Raw genomic sequence first — 24,757 nt, forward strand, 5'->3', positions numbered from 1 at the left:
ACTCTTGTCTCCACTGCAGCTCAGGCTCTCTCCCTGCTGCTGCTGCTGCTGTTTTTCAAAGATAAACGTGCACTGTCACACATGAATATTTTCAGCTCCACTGTATTAAAATGGAGGCCCTGCTCTTAATTTACCTGTTGCCATGGTGAATCGTAGTAGCACACTTTCTTCATTCACATATAGTAAAAACTCAAAACTCAGACTTTCATTACCTGTCCTTGAGCCAGAGGCTCCTGATCACCGGAGAGCCCACAGGTCAAAACTCAGCCAAAGGTTCAAACACCATAAAGATACTTCTTTTAAAAAAACTAAAACAAAACACTTTCCTGAAGAGCAAGACCTGCATCTTTAAATCATCACACTCCAAGTACAAATCTGCAGGGGATGCCACTCACAGTGAACACAACAGTCCCATGGGGCATTTCATGCATTTCCAGTACAGCATGGCATACAGCGGAGTTTGAAGGCCTCTGTTTCAGGGCTTATCCTCGGATTAGTGCCTGGAAAAGTTCATTCTGCCCTGGGAGACCCAGGGTGCACTGAGCCCTTCCTAACAGGGATTGTGTAACTGCTGGGAACTTTTGATTTTGTTTTGTTCATAGAAGCAGGAGGATTACATCCTCAGGGACCCACCTGACCCGCCTCCCTCTTCTCTGCTGTCCTCTGTTGAACCCATACCGTGGATTTCACCTCCCAGCCAAATGGAAAATACAGCAGTGAAGGGATTCTCTAGTCCTACTATATCCAGGCTGTTTGTGGCACAGAGATCGCATACAATGTGACCTCTTGCATTTCACTGGTACTATAAGCTTAGCAGCAGATGTGAATCCTTAAGGGTTAATCTTAAAGGTCTTGCATGTTCTTAATCTCCATAGAGACTGGACATCTGGGCTACTGTGACTGTAGTGTAGTGCTATAGCTATATCAGTGTATAGTATCAGCTCAAATATAAATCTTATGGATGATTACTTGACTTGGACCTCCATTCTAAGCTATAATCATACTTTTACCACTGCTATTGGCTGTAATTATACATTTTCCCACAAAGCAACTGTACCTGTGTGCATACAGCTTCAAGACAACCTTCTATACCTTTAAAACCGATGACAGCCATACAGTACACCCAAAACAATGAAAAGAGACAGAAAGGTCAAAATGTTAATTATCAGACCAAGTTACAAACCAGTGCCATATTGCCTAATTTAGCTTTCAAATCTGCCATAAAATCAAAGCATGATTAATTGAGGAAGAACAAAAAAGAAGACTGGTGGATCTTTGTTTATTTGAAAGAACAGTGCACAGCACGAAAACGTAATTCAATTCTGAGCTCCTCTTCCGGCAGAGGCAAAGCTTTGAATGCTTAATAAATTCTTCCGAAGGCTAAATTGCACACTTGTTTCATCTGGCAATGAGATTACTTGAATGGAATATTCTGGAAAACCGTGGAGAGAGAGACAATAATGAGGCAGTAATCTTATTTCTCCACAGCAGCTTCCATTGTTCTTTTAAAAAAGGCCTCTGTTTATTCTGCCTCAGCTCTCATTCCCATCCATCTTTCCATTGAGGAAAATTTTTGCAGAGCCAAGGAGAAATTAGAACAATAACATTTCTGCAGGACTCAAATGCATCAAACACAGATTGGAGAGGGTGCTATTATGTCCCCCTGGCTCTTTGGACAATGGACAAACTAGATTGTAGTGGCAAGGATGAGCGCAGTGCAAACGCAGAAAGGCACAGAATGAATGAAAAGCATCATTATCTGGAGAACTTCTTGAATAACTTCCTCTGAATAAGCTCCTGTACGCCAACTTCTTTTTGCCTCTTGCCTTGGTTGACTTCAGTCATCCTTAGACAACTTCCTAAACGTTCACACTAAAACATATCAATTAACACCCCAAGCCTTTTCCTTGTGGCACTGGCCTCTGTAAATGAGGAAAAACCGGAGTGGGCCAGCAGGGGTTAAGCTTCCTTTTTGAAGATTATGCTTCACTTTCCAGTGGCCTGGCCCGGGACTAGCTACTCTCTTCTAATCCACAACTGCTGGCTTTTGATAGCTCCCACTGTGAGTCCTTATTACAGTTACTGATTAAAAGAGAGAGAGATAGAAATTCGAGTGACAGAAGAGAAGGAAGGGCAAGGGAGAGAATTAAAAGTGAATCCTATATCACAAGCAGGTGCCTCAATTATACAGCAACTGACTTTGATTGCTTCTACATCTTACACTTAAAGCAAAACTATACCTTTGAAAGAGACACCAGTGATGCTACTCCTTAGCAACGGGTGGGCAGTTGTGAGGCCCTTCCCAGTTTGGCAGCCATCATAAAATGAAAGAGATCACAACAAGGATGATGGGGGAAATAGAGGTGTGATCTTCAATAATAAATAAAAGTGTTATCTATTTTATATATCTATCTATCTATCTATCTATCTATCTATCTATCTATCTATCTATCTATCTATCTATCTTTGTCTGTACTGAGCTATGATATCAATCTCACAGTGACTTCCTGCTTGATTAGTATATGAATAAAACATAAATAAAATCCTGAGCTGATCCTAAGAATCAGTTTCAGAAATGATCAAGGCATTGGTAACATAACATAGATCAAAATCACATCCTTTCATTACTGTAGTAGTCATCTGGAGTTTGTCCATCTGAGCCTGATGGTGGTGCAGCTCCTCTATTTAACAGAGCCCACCCCAACAGGCCAGCATCCCCCTCTATAAGCCTGTCAAAGTCAGCATGAGAAAGTGAAATATTAATTGGGTGCAGCCTGCGCTCAGACACACAGATGTACTAAGCTCTGTCATTATGAGTCATTAGCAAAGAACTATAGAAAAAACTCCAAATGAAGCTTCTCACTTAAGCGTCACTGAGCATCGCTCTCTGTGGTTAAAATGACAAACGTTGTCAGAGGTACATCAGATCAGCTGTCGTTTATTAACCTTAATTCTGCCAGTTACATGTTGACTGGCCTAAATTAAATTTGGCTGTGGTCAATTTGTGTGCTGTGTCTGTTTGTGAGGGAAGAGCCTCCACACAAACACCACTGTGAAACCACAAGTGAGGCAAGAGCTTCTTTAGCTCCAACATATCCAACAGAGTGAGATGTCTTCTTTCTATTGGATCCTGTTATGTCACTATCATTCTCCTAAATTCATATCATATAAGTAATTCAAACTTAAAAACTTTATTCATTTTCCACGACCTTCAGCTCATAAAATAAAGTGAGTGGCATATAGTTTTATTGTTACATTTCTTCTCTCTTGGAGCTGTTAGCTGCTTGGGCTGCATTGCCGACAGTGAACTTGACCATTCAACAGAATTTAACACACAGCACATCGATACCCACATCTCTTTTTTTTTCCTACTGGACAGAGAATGTCATTTCCAAGAACAACAGTGAAGGTTCAGTTAAATACCGAACATAAACCTCCTCGAAGCACAAATACCAAAACACTACAACTACACACGGCAGAGAAATTGACTGAGAAACAATGAATATCACAGCTGTACAAGAAGAAACTTTGATCCCACCTAACGATGCCACAGGGCTCCATCAATCCCAGTGGAGAAAACAACAACAACAATGATATTCTTATCTGGTGTGAGCTGTTTACGCTGCTCAACCTTTTGTATGGCTCTTATTGTGCTGTCATTCCTCTCCATCTTTTCTCCAATCCTCGTTGAGACCGAGTAATCTCCGAGAGAGAAAAAAAATCAACACATGAATAATTCACAACCATCTGCCACAGATCAATGGCCTAAACAAGGAGAAAAGTGAAGAGATGTGTTTCTTGTGTTTATCTTAAAAACCGTCACGGCACCACGCACCCTGCTGCATGGCTGCAATGACCAACCAGCTAATCCGCCACGCTGCAAGTTAACGTCATGAGGTTCCTTTTAACCCACACTCTCACTGGGCTCTACTCTCTAAGTGTTGATGTATTATGGTGAATTGATCTTGGGATCCACAGATGAATGAAAACGCACATGCAAAAATTAAATAAAACCTAATCACAGGATGAAATAGTAAGTCAGTCCAAAGGGACACTCGGCTATAGTAACTCTAAGGAAAAGTGAGTTTTCTGAGTCTCATTCTACAAACATACACAAGTGGTCAGAGAAAAAAAAACTGCAGATTCTCTACAGGCTGCCATTATAAAGCAACAACTACCACTCCTGTAATAACTACACAAGATCAGAAAAAGAGGATTGCCCCCCCCAAAAAAAAAGTAAAAACATGGCTAAGACTACTAAACAATAACAAAACCTACTAAACCCAGCATTAGCTTACTTTTTGGTCAGGCTGTACAAGCCTCAGAGGGGTTTAACAAGCTCTACAAGGCTCTCCAGCGGCAGACGGCCCCTCGTTCTGTTTGGGTTCCAGGCAGGGGAGCCGCTCTGCATGACGATTTATTGACGCAAGATCCCCCCTCGGCCAGGACCTGCCACTGATTACTGCCGCTGGAGAGACGAGGGCAAGGGTGGGAGGGAGGGAGGGAGGGAGGGAGGGTGGGAGGGGAGGGTCTTATTGGGATGAGAGAGTTTGTCTGTGTGTGTGTTCTAACTCTGGCTCCAAGGCCATAAACCCAGTTCCAAAATGCCAAGTAGCATGTCAACATGCCAGCCTTTGCCACCCAAGTTTAAGTCAGACAAAAGGCCCTTCAGTGCTCTAAAATGGAGGTTCAAGAATAGGAAACGATGATCAGTCATATATGGAAAAGGGCTTAGCAATACTGCACATGCAGCCTGGAGGGCGACGAGGGGAAAATGAACTGCTAACAGGAGGTGAAGCTGAGGAGTGAAAGCTTCATTCTTAATTTCAGAGCTACTCGAGGTGGAGAAAACTAAAGTCTGCAAGTTCAAGTGTTTTGGCTTCATACGACATTTCAACAGAACCACCCCTCACCTACTTCTGGTGTTAATGGGAGAAATTTGTATGTGGAGAGTTATGAATCATAAGAAATATGTTTCCCAAAAGCGGGATTATGTTTATCCATAAACTGACATACCATGGGTGAGTGTAAAAGGCTCCCACCCCAGTTGAAACGGTCCAAATAAGACGAAAAAGAGTTCAGTGATTACACTGACAACTGTGGACTCAGGTTGGGTCCAGTTTTCCATTACCTTAAAAGTAGATTTGTGTGAAAGCTAAAGCAAGTCAGATAGTCTATCAAATAACTACAAAACTGACAGACATACCTCAAAACTGACAAAGGTGAAATTGTACTCCTCGACCTTGAAGGTATTTTATAAACTTTGAAAGACTTTCAGGATAATAAACATCTTGCGAGAAACGAGAACAGACAGAGCATGGAAATGATCAGAATGGGAGGAAAATAAAAGAGGAAAATATGGCCCACTCCAAGGTTCAGCTTACATAACAATGTGTTCCAGAGAAAAGAAGAAGAAGAAGAAAATCACAGATCATTTTTGGCCAGTGCCAGTGTTCGCAGCTATGTGGACGGCCTGAAACATCCACTCTGACGCAAACCCTCCTGGCCATGACTCAACCGTGTCTCAGCTCACAGTTCAAGAGAAAAGAAGGTGATGCCAGCAGCCCACACTGTGCCACACAGGAGCAGTAGCACCACGACAATTAATCAATGGCTGTGACATCATTGCATTGAATATGACCGCGACGACAGCCAAAGCATAATGGGTAAGGGAGGACACAATTGGCCCTTTGTCCAATTTGAAAAAAATAAGAGAAAATTCAGATCTGCGTTACGGTTGTGATTAAAGAAAGTTTTTTTTTTTTTTTTCTTGAATTGGACCATGGGGTTTCTCAGTGTTCAGGGTCAAACACACCAGGGAGTCCATTTTTAATCACGCAAAGGGAAAGACGCTGGGATATAATTCATGACTAGTGAAGTGTCAGGAAGGGGAAGAGTTGCTCAACAGACATTTAAATGGACCAACTGTCATGAATGTAACTTCGGCCAAGAAAACTGTTGAAAAGTGAATGAATGAATCACTCCTCACTTGTCTTTCACCCTCCAAAAACTATAGTAAATACACCATCTTGATGTAAATAACAGTTGTTGCAGTTGAAACGACTGTAATGACGCTGCCATCAAATGAGCACACACCACAGACCAGACAAGAGGCCAGCTGATGCAGGAAGAATAACAAACATTTGAAATAATCCCTAAGATACAAAGATATACCGATGTTTTTCAGTCAAACTGACAACAAAACATACTGTATGTAACAGAATATCGCAATTCAGAGAGGAGAAACGTGCTACACAAAAGATAACCATGGCTACAAGAAAAGGGGGAAAAAACTTTGGGAAGCAAGTATAAGTATGAGGAGATAAGACCTTTAAAAAGCACATACTCCTACTTTGATAATGTCAGGGACAAAATATATAGTCTTAACTAAAGGACAGTTATGGTAGGGAAGACTGAGGCATACCCACAAAGCACAGATAGAGACACAGTGAACAATATGCATCATCGAGAGTTTTGCAACAGTTGTTGTCACTGAGGACACAGCACCACTGTTTTTTCTTCTCTCAGGTGTTTGGAAATGTTTCTATATTTAGTCACAGCTTATGTTGTTGGGGTTGCCTGATGCCACATTCATTAGCCTGTGTGAATCACATTACCTGACTCGAGACTGTCTGGTGACTTGTTACAAAAACCATGGTGAGGCCTTCATGTTGTAGGGGGACACAATGTCTACAGAGAGCTACATAACTGTCAAATGGAGAGCGTTTGAAAGTGTTAAAAGAGACAGAAACAACTTTGCACCTTTCATATTAAAAGCCCATTACATGTCCCTGAGAGAACCTCGGTGAATACATGTAAATGATCATGAAGCAACAAAGAGAGCATTTGATAGCAGCAATCATATTTCTCTGCTTCAATCAGTTTTCTTGGCAGCAGTGAACATGAGTGCTAATCAGTTAAACCAACCTCAGAAAATAAACTTGCCCTTTAAGTAAATGCTGTTTGAACAATGCAACATTTTAGAGTTAGTGGTTTCGCGAACTCTCTCGGCCATATTCAGTCACTCTTTGGAAGATTGAAGTGGCTCTCGTCTGAAATGCTAAATTGAAACAGCAGGTTTGGTCTGTTCACCAAGGTGAAATCAAATGATCAACAACATAATCACAATGCAGCTTTCTGTAAATCCAGAAAATGGAGAGGAAACCTAGCCTGTAACATCTGCACTTTTATGTCAGAAGGAAAATCATATCATTTAACTTTTTTTCTACTGTGCTTACATAAACCTATCACACGCTGACTAGGTTTAGGGGTTGGATTTAAAACTACACTTCAAACAAATGGGGTTGATGCTCTGGTCACATATAAACCAAGAATGAGACTGCTCATCATCAGAGCATTAAGCCACATTGGCTTTGGCAGATGACTTTTGAAAAAAATCACATGCTAAAATAAGACTAAAACCAGATGGTTTTCCAATTTTTTCAATGTACAGAAAAGCATTCAAAAATCAGAATATAAAGTACTCCATATTACAAAAAGATTTGCACTTGTTAGGCAAACTTATTCATCATGATCCCTAATGCCAGATGCTATTTCTATATAATAACAGCAGGTTTATCAATGTCAAAGCAACTAAACTTGCATTGACAAGGACAAAAGATTTCCTGTTGCCAAATCATGTTTTGGGTTTTTTTTTCACATCTTACCTGGTCGACTGTGAGAGCTCATTGTTATGGTTGCTGGTGCCAGGCAGGGGAGGAGAGGTGAGAGGTGAGCAGCGACGGTGTCAGTGCACCTCCACGGTAGCTGCAGTGACCACCATGTGCTTCCCACCAAGCTGCTGCTGCCAGGCCAAGGAGGAACAGAGGGGAGCTGTTTCTCAGAGCTTCATCACACTGAGCTACAGGTGGAGACCGCAGCGGTACGTTGTGGCAGGTTTTCCTTCAACCAAACGGGTCAGGCTGTGAGAGGCAGATGTAAAAAGAAAAAAAAAAGGCATTTTAAACAAATGGGAAAATGCAGATAGAAGCTGATATACTTGTTAATGCTGTAGTATCTTAGGTGGCATGTTTTCAATCAGGGGTCATCGTTGGCTGGTGCCTTGTTGGCTTTTTATCCTCTGGCAGTTACTGAGCTAAACCTCCTGTGTGTGGCCATGTGTGCTCCTTTAACAAGCCAGGACAGAGCAAAGCCTTCATAAAACACATGACCCTTGTGTTTCATAATCCACTTATCTCTAAAATATGTCAAATAATTCATAAGCATACATCTACCTTTTACTTAAAATGATCTTTTAATTGATGTCCAGGAAGGTGTGACAGATTTTAAGAGTTGTGTCTGTACTCGTGAGCTATTGTGGCTGGCAAGGTCAGGATAGCAGCCACAGTGGAGAGACTTCACAGCCAACAGAGGACAAAATCAGAGAGTCAATATAAAAACATCCTGGTGTAATTGTTAGTTGTGTAAAGCAGAAATTAAATTAAATATGTTGTACTTTTTCTGTGTTTTATTTGAAATGTTGATCCATACGAACACATATTTGTGGTTTTAAGAACCAGAAACCATCTATGTTTTACACCTCCTCTCTCAGGCTTCTCTCTGGAGCTCTATAACAACAAGTCAGTGTCAGCCAATCAGAAGAGAGGGGGCTCTAAGCCTCTCTTCTGATTGGCTTTTCCCAGTGATCTCAGTACATTTCAGGATATCACTCTTCTGACTGGCTGGACAGAGGGCAAGAGTGGTGAACTGCTTTGTTGTGACATCACAAAGTAACAGGAAGTCCTAATCGCAGGCTGTGATGAGAATTTTTTTTGTGAGTTTCACACAGAACTTTCTGATGGCTGTAGGACTGTTTCCATGTTTCTCCTTCTGCTGCAGTAAAAAGGGAACATTTACATTTTTTCAGACAAGACGACAGTCTCAAACTATTCGATTTAAATTGAGCGTCTATTTGATCATTTGGATTGCCCATCCCTATTTCCAATGTCAACATTAGCACATGGTACTGGTAGCGAAAACCAAACCCTCTACCCGTGACGGGTGTGGAGTGAACGTGGTTTACACATCTTATTTGCATTTCAAGGTGCAGACACAGAAACGGCTCGTTCTCAGGAGAGCTCTTGAGAGCTACTTTTAGATTGCTCAGATCAAGAGCCACAGATTAAGTTGGGGGCAATACACTCTGAATACAGTGTTGTTGGACCACTTAGACCTATGTCAAATGGTTGAAAAACAGCGTAATATGGGAGAATAAAGACTGAATACAGGGCTTTAATACTTTAATACTTAGAGCCTTAATATAGAACCAGGCTCTTCTTTATAATTAAAAGAGACATTGTTACAGTATGGGACCTTTAAAACAACTCTTCTTTGATAGATGTTTAATGCTTGTTTGATGTGGGACTTCAGTTATGAGTGTACAAAACATTTTGACAGTTACAACAAGTATCAAGCCAATTATTAATGGAAATCATTTGGCTTATTTTGGAAGAGAGAAAGGGGAGTGATGTTAAAAGGCCCTGGATTTCTCCAAGCAAAAGTTGTTTCGCATCTGGTTTTAATCAAATAAATTTGGTTTCATTTGTGCCATTTAAATTTACTGAAATCACAGCAATGCATCAACTAACTCGGTATGTCACTGTCAGTTCTGTTACCACACCCAGTCACAAAAAGCTTTTGATTTCAGTCCAACAGTTACACTAGCCATCAAAACTTTTAAAAACAGCCCAATTTCTACAGTTTTTATTGAAAATGAAGCAGTTATGGTCCAGTGAATAACCTTACACTGTAAAACTGAAAAGTGATGTAAATTTAACAGGAAAATAGGCCATTCTTAGGAACAAATTAGCAAATGAGCAGTTTCCTGCAGATATAAGTGAGTAAGTGAGGCCCATTTTAGGTCCTCAAGCTCTTGAAGACAACAGTCTCCAGAGGTTGCCATTGCATTACTAGGGCAAAACTGGCTGTGAAACGTTCTGCACAAAACAGAGAAACACTGTAGCTCTGATGTAGAAAAAACATTTACGGGTTTCGAGTGGCACAGTAGGTTGAGCAGGTTCCCCATGTGTAGAGGCCACAGTCCTCACTGCAGGCGGCCCCAGTTCGAATCCCGCATCAGGCGGCCCTTTCCTGCATGTCATTCCCTCTCTTTCTGCCTACCCATTTCCTGTCTCTCTCAACTGCATTAATAATAAAGGCACAAAAAGCCAAAAAAAAATTATACTTAAAAAAAGCAAAAAAAACATTTAATTTCAGAGAGACATTACACTATGTAAAATAAAGTGGAAAAACAGGGAAGCTCTAAAACTTTCAACCAGCATTAAACTTAACATGATAGTCATGTTCTTGAAATATGTTTTTACATTTTTACAAGACAAACTATGCAACTTTTCAAGCTTTCAACATTTGCCAGCTTCGAGTGGCATGAACAAGTTTCATTTTTGTCTGGTCAGCTGGAGGAGTCGGTGCTTTAATAAAAGTCCTGTAGTGGAAGCCAAAATGAAATGCAAACACTGGCTTTGCTGTAGGCTTAGACTTACCTCAGAATCAATAGAGGAAGAAAAAGAGGAAGAAAACTTTTCATACCGTCTAGTATCTTATGCAATCAGAGCTGCAAGGAGTTTGTAAACACACACAAGCGCATAAGGGGAAGCTTCTGGCTATTCAACAGTATCCAACAGAAACTGATGCTCACCTCTGCCCCGTCTAACAGGTGTCAACATAGCTGACCACAAACAAGTGGTAATAAAGCTGCAAACAGTCACTCGCAAGACCGTGGAAGCTGCAATAGTGTGAACGTGCTCCAGCTCTCTCCGTCTCTCTCTCTAAAATACACACACATGGTCGCTTTGCTGTCGCCATTACGTTAAAGCTGTTGAACTGAATTACTGTCAAATGAATGAGTTCAGTGGAAAGAGGGTGCAAGCTTTGCATGGCCAAATAAAACCTCATGGAAACACATCACTGCCAGGATTCTCCGGGGTCTTACTTCACTTATCAGGAATTATCATAGCAGAAAAACAGTCTCTTAAGTGAGTGACAAATTTAATTGTGGCCCAGCTTAATAATTGAGGTGGAATGTGAAGAAATAAAGACGTTATGTCAGAGGAATAATCAGACATCTGAACTTCTTAAATCTGAACTACAAAATGAGTTCCAGTTTTGCTTCTTCAGCCTTGGACGCTGACATCATGGCGTTTAAGTGCAACCTGTCAGATTTCCTTTTATGAGTTTGAGATAACAAACATTAGCGTGTTGTCATGACAAAGGGCTCCCTGAGAATTTTGCATTCACTCTGACATTTGAGCGCAGAACCTAACGGCACCCTAAAGGCCAGAGGCAGAATAACCAGAGGCTGAGTTTAGATGTTTGTCTGAATGTCTGACATGATTGTGTAATAAACAGCAGACAATACTCGGACAGCCAGGAGGGATGCTCAGTGGGAGGGTTGATGGATCTGCCGAGGCATGAGGTGTCAGGGAAAAAGAAAAGTCCTCAGCGTGTCGACTGGAGGGCAGCGACGCTAATATCACATCAAGCCGCCTATTTTTGTCGAGGGGGTCGTCTACCAGACAAAAAAAGATCAGACTGCGCTTTTACAGCTTGTCATACAATGTCAGCAGTGACCTAAAGCATCGAGGCCTCTGCCACAAACAAACAAACAAATAAAAATAAACAAGGGGAAGCCAAACCTCCTCCTTTTCTGACGCCATCAACCTGCAGTTTGTGGCACTGGTCTGCTGTCAGCTGTTGAGTTCTTCATGTTCCCTCCGTATGATTTCACTTTTTCGAAAAATTCAAAATGTTCTTCGGGGATCCTATTAAAAAAAAAAAAAAAAGAATTTTTGTACAACGCTGCGGGTTTTTTATCCTGCACTGCAGAGCCATAAAATACACCACCTGCATCCCTTCATGCATCTCATATCCACAGACTGACACTCGAGATTGGACAAGATTTATTGCTCCCGTGCAGTAAAGTTTGAATCTGGAAACGTTTCTTGGCACTTGACAGGAAAACAGCTCTCAGGACCCCTTAATGGACTTCATTTCCCAAGCACTCTGAGCGCTGCCGGGAGTAATCACGATGGCATGAAAATAACATGTGGTTGGATAGTGAGCAGTAAACAACAATTAAGAGACCCCTTGCATAGCTCATGAAATGAATCATTGAAAATGCACTTACGCCATGAAGACAGCCTCAGCCTCTCGACCCTAATTGACCATGAATTATTCAACTGGGGAGCTAGATTAGCAGCACTGCTAGTATGCTACTGATTGACATGTTTGTGATTTGTCTTTGTTATTGGCAAAAAATAGTTGAGGTATTATCTTAGAGAGAAAAAAACATTAATCTATACTGTAGAAAGTCGAAAAAGCACAGCAAGACAAGGACATAATATTGTAATATGTCAGGACTGCTGCTTGTTGAGGGGCAGGAGTGAGTCAAACTGAGGCCTTCTTCCTTAAAGGGGACATATTGTGGAAATATCACTTTTTGAAGGCTCTTTGGGTGTTTGCCCTGCCTTTCAGCCCACAAGATGTGAGAATTAACAAAAACAATCTGTAATTTTAAAGGGATAGTTCAACATTTCGGCAAATTGGCCCATTGCCAGAATCCCTATAGTTTTAGGAGTAGGTTTGTTACCTTTAATTGTCGGTGCAAGATGTTTTTAGACCAGCGGAGCAGAGCTGTAAGCTGCTCAGAGCTGCAGGTCAGAACTTGTCCACAAGAGCGTTTTGGAGTTGTTGGATTGTGTATTTGATGAGTTTTATGAGGGAAACCAAGAAATCCCATTAGCCTCCGTAGCGTAGCTCTGAGCAGCTCACAGCTCTGCTCCGCCGTTCTAAAAATAGCTTGCACCGACAATTAAAGGTAACAAACCTACTCCTAAAACTATAGGGATTATGGCAATGGGCCAACTTGCCAAAATGTTGAACTATCCCTTTAAGGTTGCCTATAGGTTGAAATCCATATGGTTTTATGAGCTGTTCCCTCAGCTGTCATATGATGTCATTAGTTTTTGAATTTGCATAATACTACCCCTACCTGTGAGTATCGGTACGAGTAGGCGGGGCGGGGTGGGGAAAGCAGTGGCTCATTTGCATTTAAAGGGACAGGCACTGAAACCAGCCGTTCTGAACAGGGCTGTTTTGAGCGGATGAAAAGAGCTGTGATGTTTGATCTTGGGGTAATTTGACCAAAGCATGTCACAGACATGTCTTTAAGACACCTGGGAACTATTTTAATTTGTGGAAAGGAGGCATAATATGTCTCCTTTAAGAGGAGGGATGCTGATAAGAGAAATGAAACACGGGTAAGATCAAAGTAAAAGTGGGAGAAACACCTGTGCACACATCTGAGAGGATAAAGATACTTCATCTGACATTATAAGGACCTGCAGTGGCACAACACATTCTGTGGCCTGTCTTTGAGGCCGGCTATGACAGCAGGACTTCACAATCGATCAGCTGTTGGCTGAACATGGATGAGGAAATGAGATGAGGAGCGCGCACACATCAGGTGAAACAGAGGGATGTTTTTTCCTACAGAGCTTGGACAGCCCGGGGACAGCAGTATGTTAAGTTCAAACACACACCAATAACGGAAATGATATACACAAAATGTTCCAGTCGTGGGTAATGACAGGATGGAGTAAGAAGCTGTTCAAGTGAACGACTAAAGATGAGTGATTTATTAGAGTACGTTGTCGGTTGTGATGTACAACATCTACACTAAACACTGGCAGAAAGTCCTGACAAGGTCACATTGGTTTGACAGGTAGTGGGTGGTCATGAGACTGGAATTAAAGCAGGGTGGAACATGTGTTGAATCACCTCTGATACCTATTATGCTAATTGTGACTCGATTTAGTACAAATGTCTAGTAGGGTGAAATAAAAGCATATTTCAAATCCATTAGCACCTGGCTGCAACCCAGTTGTCCTACTGAAAAACACAACATCCCCCAACTCACTACTAGTGATCTGTCCACACTCCCTCTGTTGTACCAATGTTGCTGTTGTGTTAATATGTTACAACCGTCCCACCGCTGCATCCTCCACCTGTAGCCTCCTCCAACTGTGCTCTCAGGGGAGAAGATATCTACTACCATCATCTCCCCTCTCCTCTCTGCAAGGTCTGATGATGTCGGGGTCAAGACACCAAACATGAATATCTCATATCTCTGCTATGCTGTGCTGTATTCTTATTTAAATAAATTTAAATAAGGCGTCTGACTGAGCCCAATATTTCATCAAGGAAGACAAATGATGTAAGCCTTTAACATTATGAAGACAGGCATGAAAATGTGTGACTGAGTTTGAGACTCGTCACTCGAGCTGAGCATAAATGCAAATCAAGACACAAACTTCATATGAGAAATTCTCCCAAATGATCACTTGAAAACCCATTTGTAATAGTAGGCTACATATCTATGATTAATTTTTGTTCTGCATTTTTAAGCTTAGGCACAAATTATCACTGAGCACTCAAAGCTGCTTGTTATGATGTGTTATTTTTATTAATAAACAGGCCACAATAACCTTCTAAGTATGAAACCTACGTTTCATGTCCAGTCACTTAAAGCAGAAGTAAGTGGTCCGGTCGTTTTCGCTAATGCTGCGTTCCAGGCAGGCTTTTGAAATCGTAAATTACAGCTTCAAGTCACGACTTACGACTTTGTAGCGTTCCAGGCAACCCACTCGTGTTTTTCCGACCTGTTTTACCGGTGAAAGTCACTATAACGGCCACTCGTAACTTCTGACCCGTGAACTCGTACCAGATCGAACTGGTACGACTTCACGGTCGGAAAAATACGAGTTTCCTTGAACACACCATAACAGTCCTCGTCCCTACGTCACCACATTCACGGCGTCCCTTGGCTGCACACACAGAGAGGACTGCCCCTTTATGCCGTTCTCTCTCCTCATTGGATAAAAACTGTAGGATACGAGAAATGTTTTCTCCTGGGCTCAGAGCAGAGCAGAGTGACTGACAGACCCGTGATTCAGACCAAACACTCTATAGAAGTGATTGCTGTCGGAAGATACAACTATTTAAGACTTGTATTAACACAAATATATCACTTACTTCTGCTTTAACTAAGCGTTTTATCAACTTAACCCACCTTTAACTCAAATTCTTAGTTAAAGGTGTAAGCTACAAGTTGAATTCCTCCCGGCCAGTAGTCTCACACTCACCCGCTCTTGTTCCAACCTTCAACTGTACTGGTTGCCAGGTACGCCTTTAGAGAGCAGCTAATAGCTAAAGCTAAGCTAACGCTAACCGTATTTAACGAGCAGCAGCTCCGGTGTTGACAGCAGACTGGAAACACATCTGAATCATTTCAAACTAATTCACCTGCAGACGACCCCGACAAACCCGCGGCATCAGGCCTGCACCGGAAACGTTACAGTATCTGCTGACGGTGACCATTAGTTAGCATTAGTATTAGCACAATGCCATTTCTCCACAGAACTATCATGATCTGCCACCCCCTGAGCTCCGCCTCACGTGACATACAGAGATCATTTCATGCCGACATTGCCAGCATAACCAGATGTAAATATTTATATATTTTGGACCCGTCAAAATTCATAAAACAATTATTTATATACACTTTAAAAAGAATTCTGTAAAATTAACAATTTTATTCTGCGTCTCTCTAGACGTTCTGTGGATGTATTATTTTTGGAAAATTACTCGTTTTGATGAAAAAGTTGTAGCTATAACCTTTAAACTTTGCAGAAATACACTATGGAGCAACTGCACAAGCAACATGCTAACCCGGTGTGCCAACTCTTTCTAGTTACAACAGTTTCATTTCTGAAAGTGATAGAGTGGCTCCCTCAAATCCAGACAGCCTAATCTCAAAAGTATGTTTAAAGTTTTGGGTTGTGGGGAAAATACCAGAGAGTGCCATGTTTCCCTTGTATGTGTGAGTATGCATTCCTCTGCAACCTGGAGAGAAATGTGGGATTGGGGATTAGAATATGTGGCGTCAAATATCAATCAAGAGACAGCTTGATGAAGCACGTGGCCTTGTCTGTTTTTTTATTTTTAGATGTGTAACTGCATCACTGTGAACATAAATTGTTTTTTTGTTTTTTTTAATGGTACTAATTAGACTTATAATGAGTTTGATGTGTCTTCATATGATTTATCTCCAGAGTTAGAGACAAGGGCACAGCTGATGGTGATGTTAATCAAACACACATGTGTTGTCACCACGGTGACAAAAGACTGGCTGTTCTGGAAGAAAGAAAAAGTTGGTGTTAGCATCTTATCATAGAGCCTGAACAGAACTATAAATAACTGGGGGCCACTCTCTTCTTTTTCTTTATTACTCACACTCTTTCAAGGTCACTCACTCTTTTATATTGGAAGAGAGTGTGGAGAGGATTGAAACAAAATGTCCTTTGGGTCTGACCTTCCCTTTTAACCTGTAATTTGGCCCTTTGCTTTGCTTTTCCTGCTGGTACCTGTGATTTCCCTACAATCAACCCTACAGTGCTGAATTAGTAGTAAAACTGCACACACAACAGTAAGATGTAGACATACTAATGTGTTTTTACTTATATATACACCATAATGTCAGTTTAAAGCAGAAGTAAGTGGTCCGGTCGTTTTCGCTAATGCTGCGTTCCAGGTAGGCTTTTGAAACCGTAAATTACAGCTTCAAGTCACAACTTACGACTTTGTAGTGTTCCAGGCAACCCACTCGTGTTTTTCCGACCTGTTTTACCGGTGAAAGTCACTATAACGGCCACTCGTAACTTCCGACCCGTGAACTCGTACCAGATCGAACTGGTACGACTTCACAGGTCGGAAAAACACGAGTTACGAGTTTCCTTGAACGCACCATAACAGTCCTCGTCCCTACGTCACCACATTCACGGCGTCCCTTGGCTGCACACACAGCCCTGCATGCCGTTCTCTCTCCTCATTGGATAAAAACTGTAGGATACGATAAATGTTTTCTCCTCGGCTCAGAGCAGAGCAGAGTGACTGACAGACCCGTGTTTCAGACCAAACACTCTATGTAAGTGATTGCTGTCGGAAGATATAGCTATTTAAGACTTATATTAACACAAATATATCACTTACTTCTGCTTTAAGAGAGAAACAAAAAGAAAATCAAAACGTTATGGTTTGTTGACATACAATATGGCATTGTGTCAAAGCTACTTGTACAGAACTATAGCAGCTTCTTCTACACATTATTGTTCCCTTCATGTCCTTCAATAAAAGCTGTGACGTTGCCTCTGTTTCCCCTGGAGAGGGCTGTGAGGAACCTGCCGTGAGTAAACAGTGTTTGCAGGAGGTAGATGGCAACCTGTTTGTTTTCTTGTACTTAAGAATTATTCCCTGGAGATTCAGCAACACAGACGAATCTCATTATTTGGCATCTTCACATCTTGCCAACTGTGATGTTCCTGTTCTTTGTTTCTTTTGAGACATGATGTAGACTGTTTATTCTAATGAAACCGTATCAAAGCACCTCAGATCCAGTGGAGTTATTGAACCATGATCCTTGTCACAGTATTACCGTATATCACATAGTATATGTGCAGGAAAAAAGAATGTAATCACCAAAGGGAACAAACTTCAAAGTGTCCCTTGAACAATCTAATTATGCTGGAAGAAAGAAATACATACACGCACTGCCTGTCGGTGTGATGAACACAGTGCTGAACACAGTACTGAACACAGTGCTCTGCTTTTGTCATGCTGAGCTCCTCTACAATCATATACTTTCTTTGCATCCACTAGGGCTGTTGCGGTAACCGCAAAAACCTTATCACTGCAGTACTAAGAAGCCACCGTCAACACCGCAAGTAACCAGCCTGAAGCCACGGACAACCACCTCTGCAACTACACCCACAAGTTCGAGTTTGAGTTCGAGTTCAAGCCGACATCGTACTCACACATGCATTTAGCGCAGTGACAGACTGGCCATAGGCAACGTGGGCAAATGCCGCAATGGCTGCCTGATGATGCAGCCGCTCAGCCGCAAATAAATAAATAAAGCGGATCATCACAACAGCACAGTGCGTAGTGTCAACACAGCAGCGACATGCAGTCATGCGCCCTCACAGTCCTCTGGGCACATCTGACCCACAGGTGCTGAAACCCGTATCCAACACAGCCCGACCGAGAGAGAAACAACCCCCACCCCCACCCCGAGATTAGTAAGTAATTATCAAAAAAACACTGCTAAATAGATAAAAAATGAAAGGGGGTGATGTGATAATACCACATATTGTGGCATAGAGCCACCTGACTCACCGAAGGGGGTAACTCCTTAACTGCGTCAGCCCTAGAATCCACTGAGAATAGTGTAAGAAATCAAAATTCAGTGAACAGTTTAATAGGATTTGGTATCATTTGGGTTTTTTGCTATATTGGTACAATACATTAAAAACAATACCGGTTCATTTTGATTTCTCATAATTTGATCATTTATAAGTGTTAGTGGGATATGCTTTTATCTTTTCGGTTTGGTTTCTTCTCAACCTTGTGGCAACGGCATTCTCATGGCAGAAAACAAAGAAATATATTTTGCCAGAAAATGTTTTAGAATACAGTATATGTTTGGGTGGGTAAACAATGGTTTTGCAGAACAGTCTGACAAAGAGGGTAAGACTTATATTTTCTTGCATAATAAAAAGCTTAGCAGCTTAACAGCTTTGCAGTTTGTTTGCAATGAGCTGTGTGAACAACCTGTCAAAGTCAATGTTGAATGCACCTACTGACACCCAATCACCGCTGCCACAGCCCACAATGCTGGCTACAGTGCTTATCATGGGGTCGCACAAGCAGTCGTATCCCCTTTATGGCATTTGTTGTCTTTCGCTCTTTTAATAAAATTGTTCTTAAAGGGACAACGAGGAGTTTCTATTTGGTTATAAAAAAGTCTCACGTTAATGTGGATGAATCTCCGCTACCCACACTTGTTAATGGGCCCATTTTCGATAAATATATCGTTCTGTCTCTATCGTTATTTTGTTATTATTAGTGGTGGCGGAGATGCTGGTCGAGCCGACCAGCGTTTTTTACTTTCGGTTTCGCAACGAGTCATGAGAATAACGCCGCTGAATCGCCGTTTATGGTCGGAACTACAACGGTATGTGAACCTCTTTGAACCTCTGACTTTAATTATTGATGAATGAAAACATGAGTCCGTCTTGCGCCGGTCAAAATAATTTTACGGTGCGCGCGGAGGCTCATAAATGTAGTGAGAAAACGCTTCGCTTTTCCAAAACTCCTCGTTGTCCCTTTAACCATTTGCTACACGTCCTGGTGTTGGCATTCTTTGATCCTTGTTACCTGCAGCCATCAGAACAAGTGTCAACCAGCAACAGCATGTGGCTTCTGCTGTATGGGTTGACAGTTTCCAAAATCAAAAAGGATAAATATTTCAACCGACAGCTCAGACATTTAAGTAGCGCTGGAATTAAGCCAAAAACTTCAATTAAGTCCAGTAGACTGACTGACAGACAGTAGACTACGGGCCATAAAGCAACTGGTGCCAAAAGACAACAACGGACAAACTATCTGTAATATTAATTGGTAATCAGGACAGAGTATGCCCATTCATGTCACCAAGCTTGTGTACCCAACACTTCAGTGCCATTAATAGATTTAATTCAGAACCATCAACACAACATCCACAACAAACAAAGGATCCCTTCCCTAACTGCCCAGCACTTGCTAACTGTGTTTGGCTAGGCATTGTGGGTTCAAAGTCAGGACAAGGTCCCAGCAAAGCACAAAGGAGCTACAATTGGTTTATTTTTGGAGTTGTGAGGCACACTGTGGGTATGAGGAGGTGAATCTGGGAGAATGATTCGCAGCCATGAACTCACAGGGTGACCACAAGGATCAACACAACGATTCATCAGGGCTCAAATCACATCAGTCGAGGCTGAGAGCTTCAGTGTAGTTTCCCATTAAAATCCCTGTGTCCTTTTTACCTCTTTGAATCTTTCCTCTTGTCCGTTTTTACTGCTTCTCTGGCCCCCCTGGCCAATATCCAACTTCCTCCCTTTTATGAAGTTACACAGCGGTAGGCCTAATGAGAGAAAGCTGAGTGAGTGTGCATTGATTGATTTCATTGGCCATTGAATTGTTTGCCCATTTAATTCAAAAGTTTAAAAATAAAAATTCAAGCTGGTGATGGACTGTGTCAACAGACGACCAAGTCAAGTTTAGACGATTGACAATTAAAAAAATAAAATTAAAATACAGTGACAGGCTGTAGTGACCTGACACATACCCCCAAGTTTTAATAAAGTTGTATTAGTGGCTTCTAAAGCATTATGTGCAATGGAGAGATAAATACATGAACAGGATGGATGAGAACAAAGATGCAATAATACGCTGGATGGCTCTGGCCTGAAGGAAAGACCCTGACAAACAGTTTACAAATTCCCCCTGGGTGAACATGTCTGTGCATTACAGGCTCCTGTCTTCTTATGCCATGCAGAACAGTGGCATTAATAAACCCATCAGTATCCATTAGCCTGACAACACCCACAAATGTCCACAAACAAGCAAGCTTTCCCAGTGCCAGCTTGTGCTAAATGACAAAAGGAAGTTGGAAAGTCAGGTCTGAGCCCTGACAAAAGCAGAAAGGAACTGAGCTAAATGAGCTTATTAATGAGAGCACAAGAGGCTAACTTGGGACAAATAAAGGACAACACCAAAATGTTCCCAAACTCTGATAAGATGACATGCAAGTCAGCTCGTAAGCTTAGCAGTCTAATGGGCTGAAAGCATCAGTTTGACTACATAAATAAAAATAAAAAACAGAAAATTAACCTGTCAGCAAACATATTGTCCCTGAGGTTGTCCTGAAAAGACTAGTGTGAAAAATAATGGGCATGTTGTACAATAAATCCAGTGGCCAAAGCAATTTCTTCAATATTTCATAGAACCTTAATGCTGAAGACCCAGTGTTATATTCCATTTCTTAGGAAATAGGTATAGGTGATAGGGATAAAATGAATAATAACATAAATTCATTTTTTGGATACAGTGATATAAACTTCTGAATTTCATGGTTCAACTTACATTCAACCACGCGTCTACCAGAACAAACCTCAAATATTTCCATTCTAATTTTACACTGAATTATTGACCTGAATATTGAATGTTTTCTCACTTTAAGTTATAGGTGGTGGGTTGCACATAAAGTCTATACTTTGTGTGTCTACACTAACAATTTCCAGGCTGGATAGGAGGCTGCGGAAAGTTTCCTCAGTGATGATGAACAGCAGCTACGATCGGTCTGACACTCGGCCTGTTGTAATTGATTCCAGTGTTGTGGTATGAGACATGATTGCATGCAACCGCAACATCAGCAGTTTGATTACAGCCAGGGACCTGGAGACCACAGATGTTGATGCTTTTCACTGTCGAATAAGACAAAAAGTGTTACTCCATCTGCACGATATAGATATCAGAGCCAACACTCAGGTGAACCTGCCATTAGGCTACTCCAACAACTGGCTCAAATCCAAAGCAATGCCAACGTCGACGTTTATGTTATCAGGAGTTGTCGATAACATTAAAACATTACAGATTTTCACTTTACAACCTAATTGAATTTCAAATTCTCTCTGGCTGAATCAGGCCGGCCACTTAGACCACATTCAGAGGCAGTGTGGGCTACATGTGGTTGCAGGAGGGTGAAGTAGACAAATCTTTCCGGGGCCAGCCGACTCCACCAACATCCTCCGCCTCTGTCTGATCTGTCCCGCCACAGTTTCTCTATGAAAAGAAAATATTTTTACACCTCTCTTTGACTGATTTACTTACTATTTACTACAATATCAACAACTTAACTAACTGCCATATTGTATAGGGGGGGGATTACAAAATCTCTCTGTACCTGGCCTGCTGGTAACTTGTATTTTGTCTATGCATCACAGTCCCACAAGACGTAATCAGCAGACACTTCAGCCCCACAAATACAAACTGTGAGGCTGTTACGTCAATTGAATTTACCAGTCCACAGGTGTTTCAGCTGAATTTTTTTTTTCTTAGGAGAAGGACTTGACTCCAAAATTCACAAGGTGTGGAGTTTATATATCAAAGCTGTCCGTCTCTGAAAATCAAATTGTGCAACTTAAATCATGTTGTTCGGTCTATAAATAGCACGCCAGTCAGGAAGCAGAGAGTTGATTTACATCACACCGAAAACAAAACAACCTCTAGAGTGAACATCACACCACAGAGTCGCTTGAACACTTCCTCTGTGGTCAGAGTCGTCCTGTTGTGTAGTGGGCGGCAAGTTTCAGTCATATGCAATATGGCTGCGGTGCATTATGATATTGCACCCCAAGAAGGCAACAGGCCTCATGCATTTCTCTACAATGAGTTTGTCTGACTGAGGAGATGTCTTTTTGGTTTGTTTTGTTTTTTGAATGCTCCTTCTGTATCATCATCATCACAGATCACAGTTGACTTTAGAAAAAGAACAGACTGCCACATGAACCAAACGATGCTCAACTGCGAAGAACACAACAACGAAGACGCCGTTTTCCATCTCCTCCAGTCAGCACATCGTCCTTTAGGAGGAGCCCTCTGAGCCAGGTTTTTAAGGCGGCTGTGACCTTGTTTCTGTGGGGCCTGCAGTTTACAAGCGCACTCCCCCAGAGCTTGTAATGCTGAGGGAATAGTTTCCGCTAGCAAAAAGCTTAAAGGAGTGTTACCAGAGCAGGACACAGACACGGCCCTGCTGCTGCTGCTGCTGCTGCTGCTGTGTTTACACTTCATGAAGACACAAGTTTACACCCAAGGCTGTGGCAACGGTGGTTCAACCTCAGCACAAACCTCCATCACACAAACACTGCTTTCTCCTCACACATTCACACACAGAAAGAGACACACACGAGGCAGAGAGAGAGAGAGAGAGAGAGACGTCTGGTTGTGTTATGTGAATTAATGTGTGTAAAAGGACAGACTTGAGCATATAAACGTAAGACATGGTCCTAACAGAGCTGGTTTACTTGTGAACCAAACAGCTGTGTGTGTGTGTGTTAAGTTGTGCCTAGCTGTGTGACACACTGACAGAGCAGCTACATCTGGCTGCTCTGTGCACCGAGCTCACACACCGGCGAGGTAAAACGCTGTGACATGTTGTGTGTCGCTGTGCAGCAGCTCAACCTGTGACTTTATGACTGAGGAAAGTTTCGCAGAAACACACAAACACTAACACACTGAGAGTTTCCCGCTGTTTCGACCTGACAACAGTTGTTGGAGACGACGGCGCTAACAGTGAGCCGAGCCGAGCTGAGCTGAGCTGAGCTAACGTCGCCGAGTAACAATGTTGTTCAACATTTAAAAAAAAAAAATTAAAAAAAACATTTTAAATTTGTTTAAGAGATAGACAAACAACGTCCGTGTTGCGCAACAGCTCGTAGCTACTTCCCATCTGCTGAGTGTGAAACGCGACGCGGGGAAAGTCAGAGAGTGAGTCTGACTCCGAGCAGGAACAGCGCACACACCAAAACTACAAGATGACCAGATTTGCTCCAGGTCTTCTCTCTCTCTCTCTCTCTGCAGGCTCAGGTCACACACACAGAGAGAGACACACACACACACAGTGAAGTGGAAGTTGTGTCGCACAAAGACAAACACACGGAGAGAAGAAACACTACCTGAACTCTTCACCTCTCGGCGCAGAGCCTGTCTGTGTCTGTGCCCGGTCGGTCTGTCCCGGAGCATCCGCCGTCAGGAGTTTAGGACCCGTCGGTGCAGTAACAGACCACTGAGCCAGCCGCTCCGCCATACTGAATTAATCACGTGTCACACAACCGCCTGTGTGTGTTTCCGTGGGAGGCGGGGTCTGCTGGACGGGATGACTGACAGCTGAGAGAGGGAAGCACAGACTGTAGCTATATGTAAAAAGGGAAGTCAGATAATGTCTGTGCGAGTGGATACATGAGTGAAGACTGTCAGTCGGCAACAGGCCACACACAGGTGTGTTTCATCCACTGGGGTTCATCCACGTTGTCTTAAATGACTGTGGCAGTGTGAATGTGTTTTTAAACAGGTTATAACTATAATATTAAATCTTTTATTGTGTCCATGTGTCATGTGGTGTGTTGATGAAAAGAAGGGATCACCGAGAATCACTCATTACCTCATAGGCTATTAGACCACTAGACACCTAATTCAAACATCTTTATATATGCTGTAAATGTATAGGCTATGTATGCCTTTTGTAACATCTGAATTCATTTATATTTATTCTATTTGAATATAAACTGTTACTCATCACAAGTGAAGTTCCTATCCAAATGGTGAATGACCTCTGACCTATACCCCTTAATCTTTAGACTAAGAAAACACCATGAAGAACATAAGATAATTCAAGATATTAAAGCAAAAAGTTCAGGTGGATAATACACTACAGTCACAAATGTTCAACAGTGATACAATGCACTGAACTTATTTGAACTCTGCAATAAGTTTCCAAAGGATGCTCTCAAAACAGAGAAAAGCTTGGAGTCTTAAGTTGGTCTATTCTCACATAAATGTTGAAGTCAAGATCTCAGATTTAGATGTGAAATTCTGTCACTCTCTGTATGACTCCTCCAACGCAACGGATACTTCCAAGACCTTTCCCATCACGAACCTGCAAAAGTTCAATGCACTTGCGCCTGCATATTCCTGCCAAACCTCTGCCTGCCTCACCTTTTTCTCTTTAAACTGGTGATTTCCAGGCAGCTTTTTCCAGAATGACTTTCCCTAACTGCAGGAGAACATGTGTCAACTTGTCACACACAGC

At 41.9% G+C, this 24,757-nt stretch overlaps 1 protein-coding gene across 2 annotated transcripts in view; it reads right to left on the reverse strand.

Annotated features, from left to right (window-relative positions):
- Positions 1–23,745, reverse strand: part of hdac4 (histone deacetylase 4) — a 128,500-nt gene extending 104,755 nt beyond the window's left edge. The window contains exons 1-2 of one of the 2 annotated variants that reach the window (XM_083997251.1): positions 23,625–23,745; positions 7,668–7,922 (exon numbers count right to left, since the gene is read on the reverse strand). In XM_083997251.1, the coding sequence (XP_083853377.1) occupies positions 7,668–7,689 (22 nt within the window). In that variant the 5' untranslated portion in view covers positions 7,690–7,922; positions 23,625–23,745. Of the gene's footprint in view, positions 1–7,667; positions 7,923–19,934; positions 19,950–23,624 lie in introns of those variants that run through there. The other variant, XM_083997252.1, reaches the window with a different exon arrangement.
- Between the last annotated feature and the right edge of the window lie 1,012 nt (positions 23,746–24,757).

The sequence above is a fragment of the Trachurus trachurus genome (genome assembly GCF_905171665.1).
Source record: "Trachurus trachurus genome assembly, chromosome: 21".
Taxonomy (NCBI): Eukaryota; Metazoa; Chordata; class Actinopteri; order Carangiformes; family Carangidae; genus Trachurus; species Trachurus trachurus.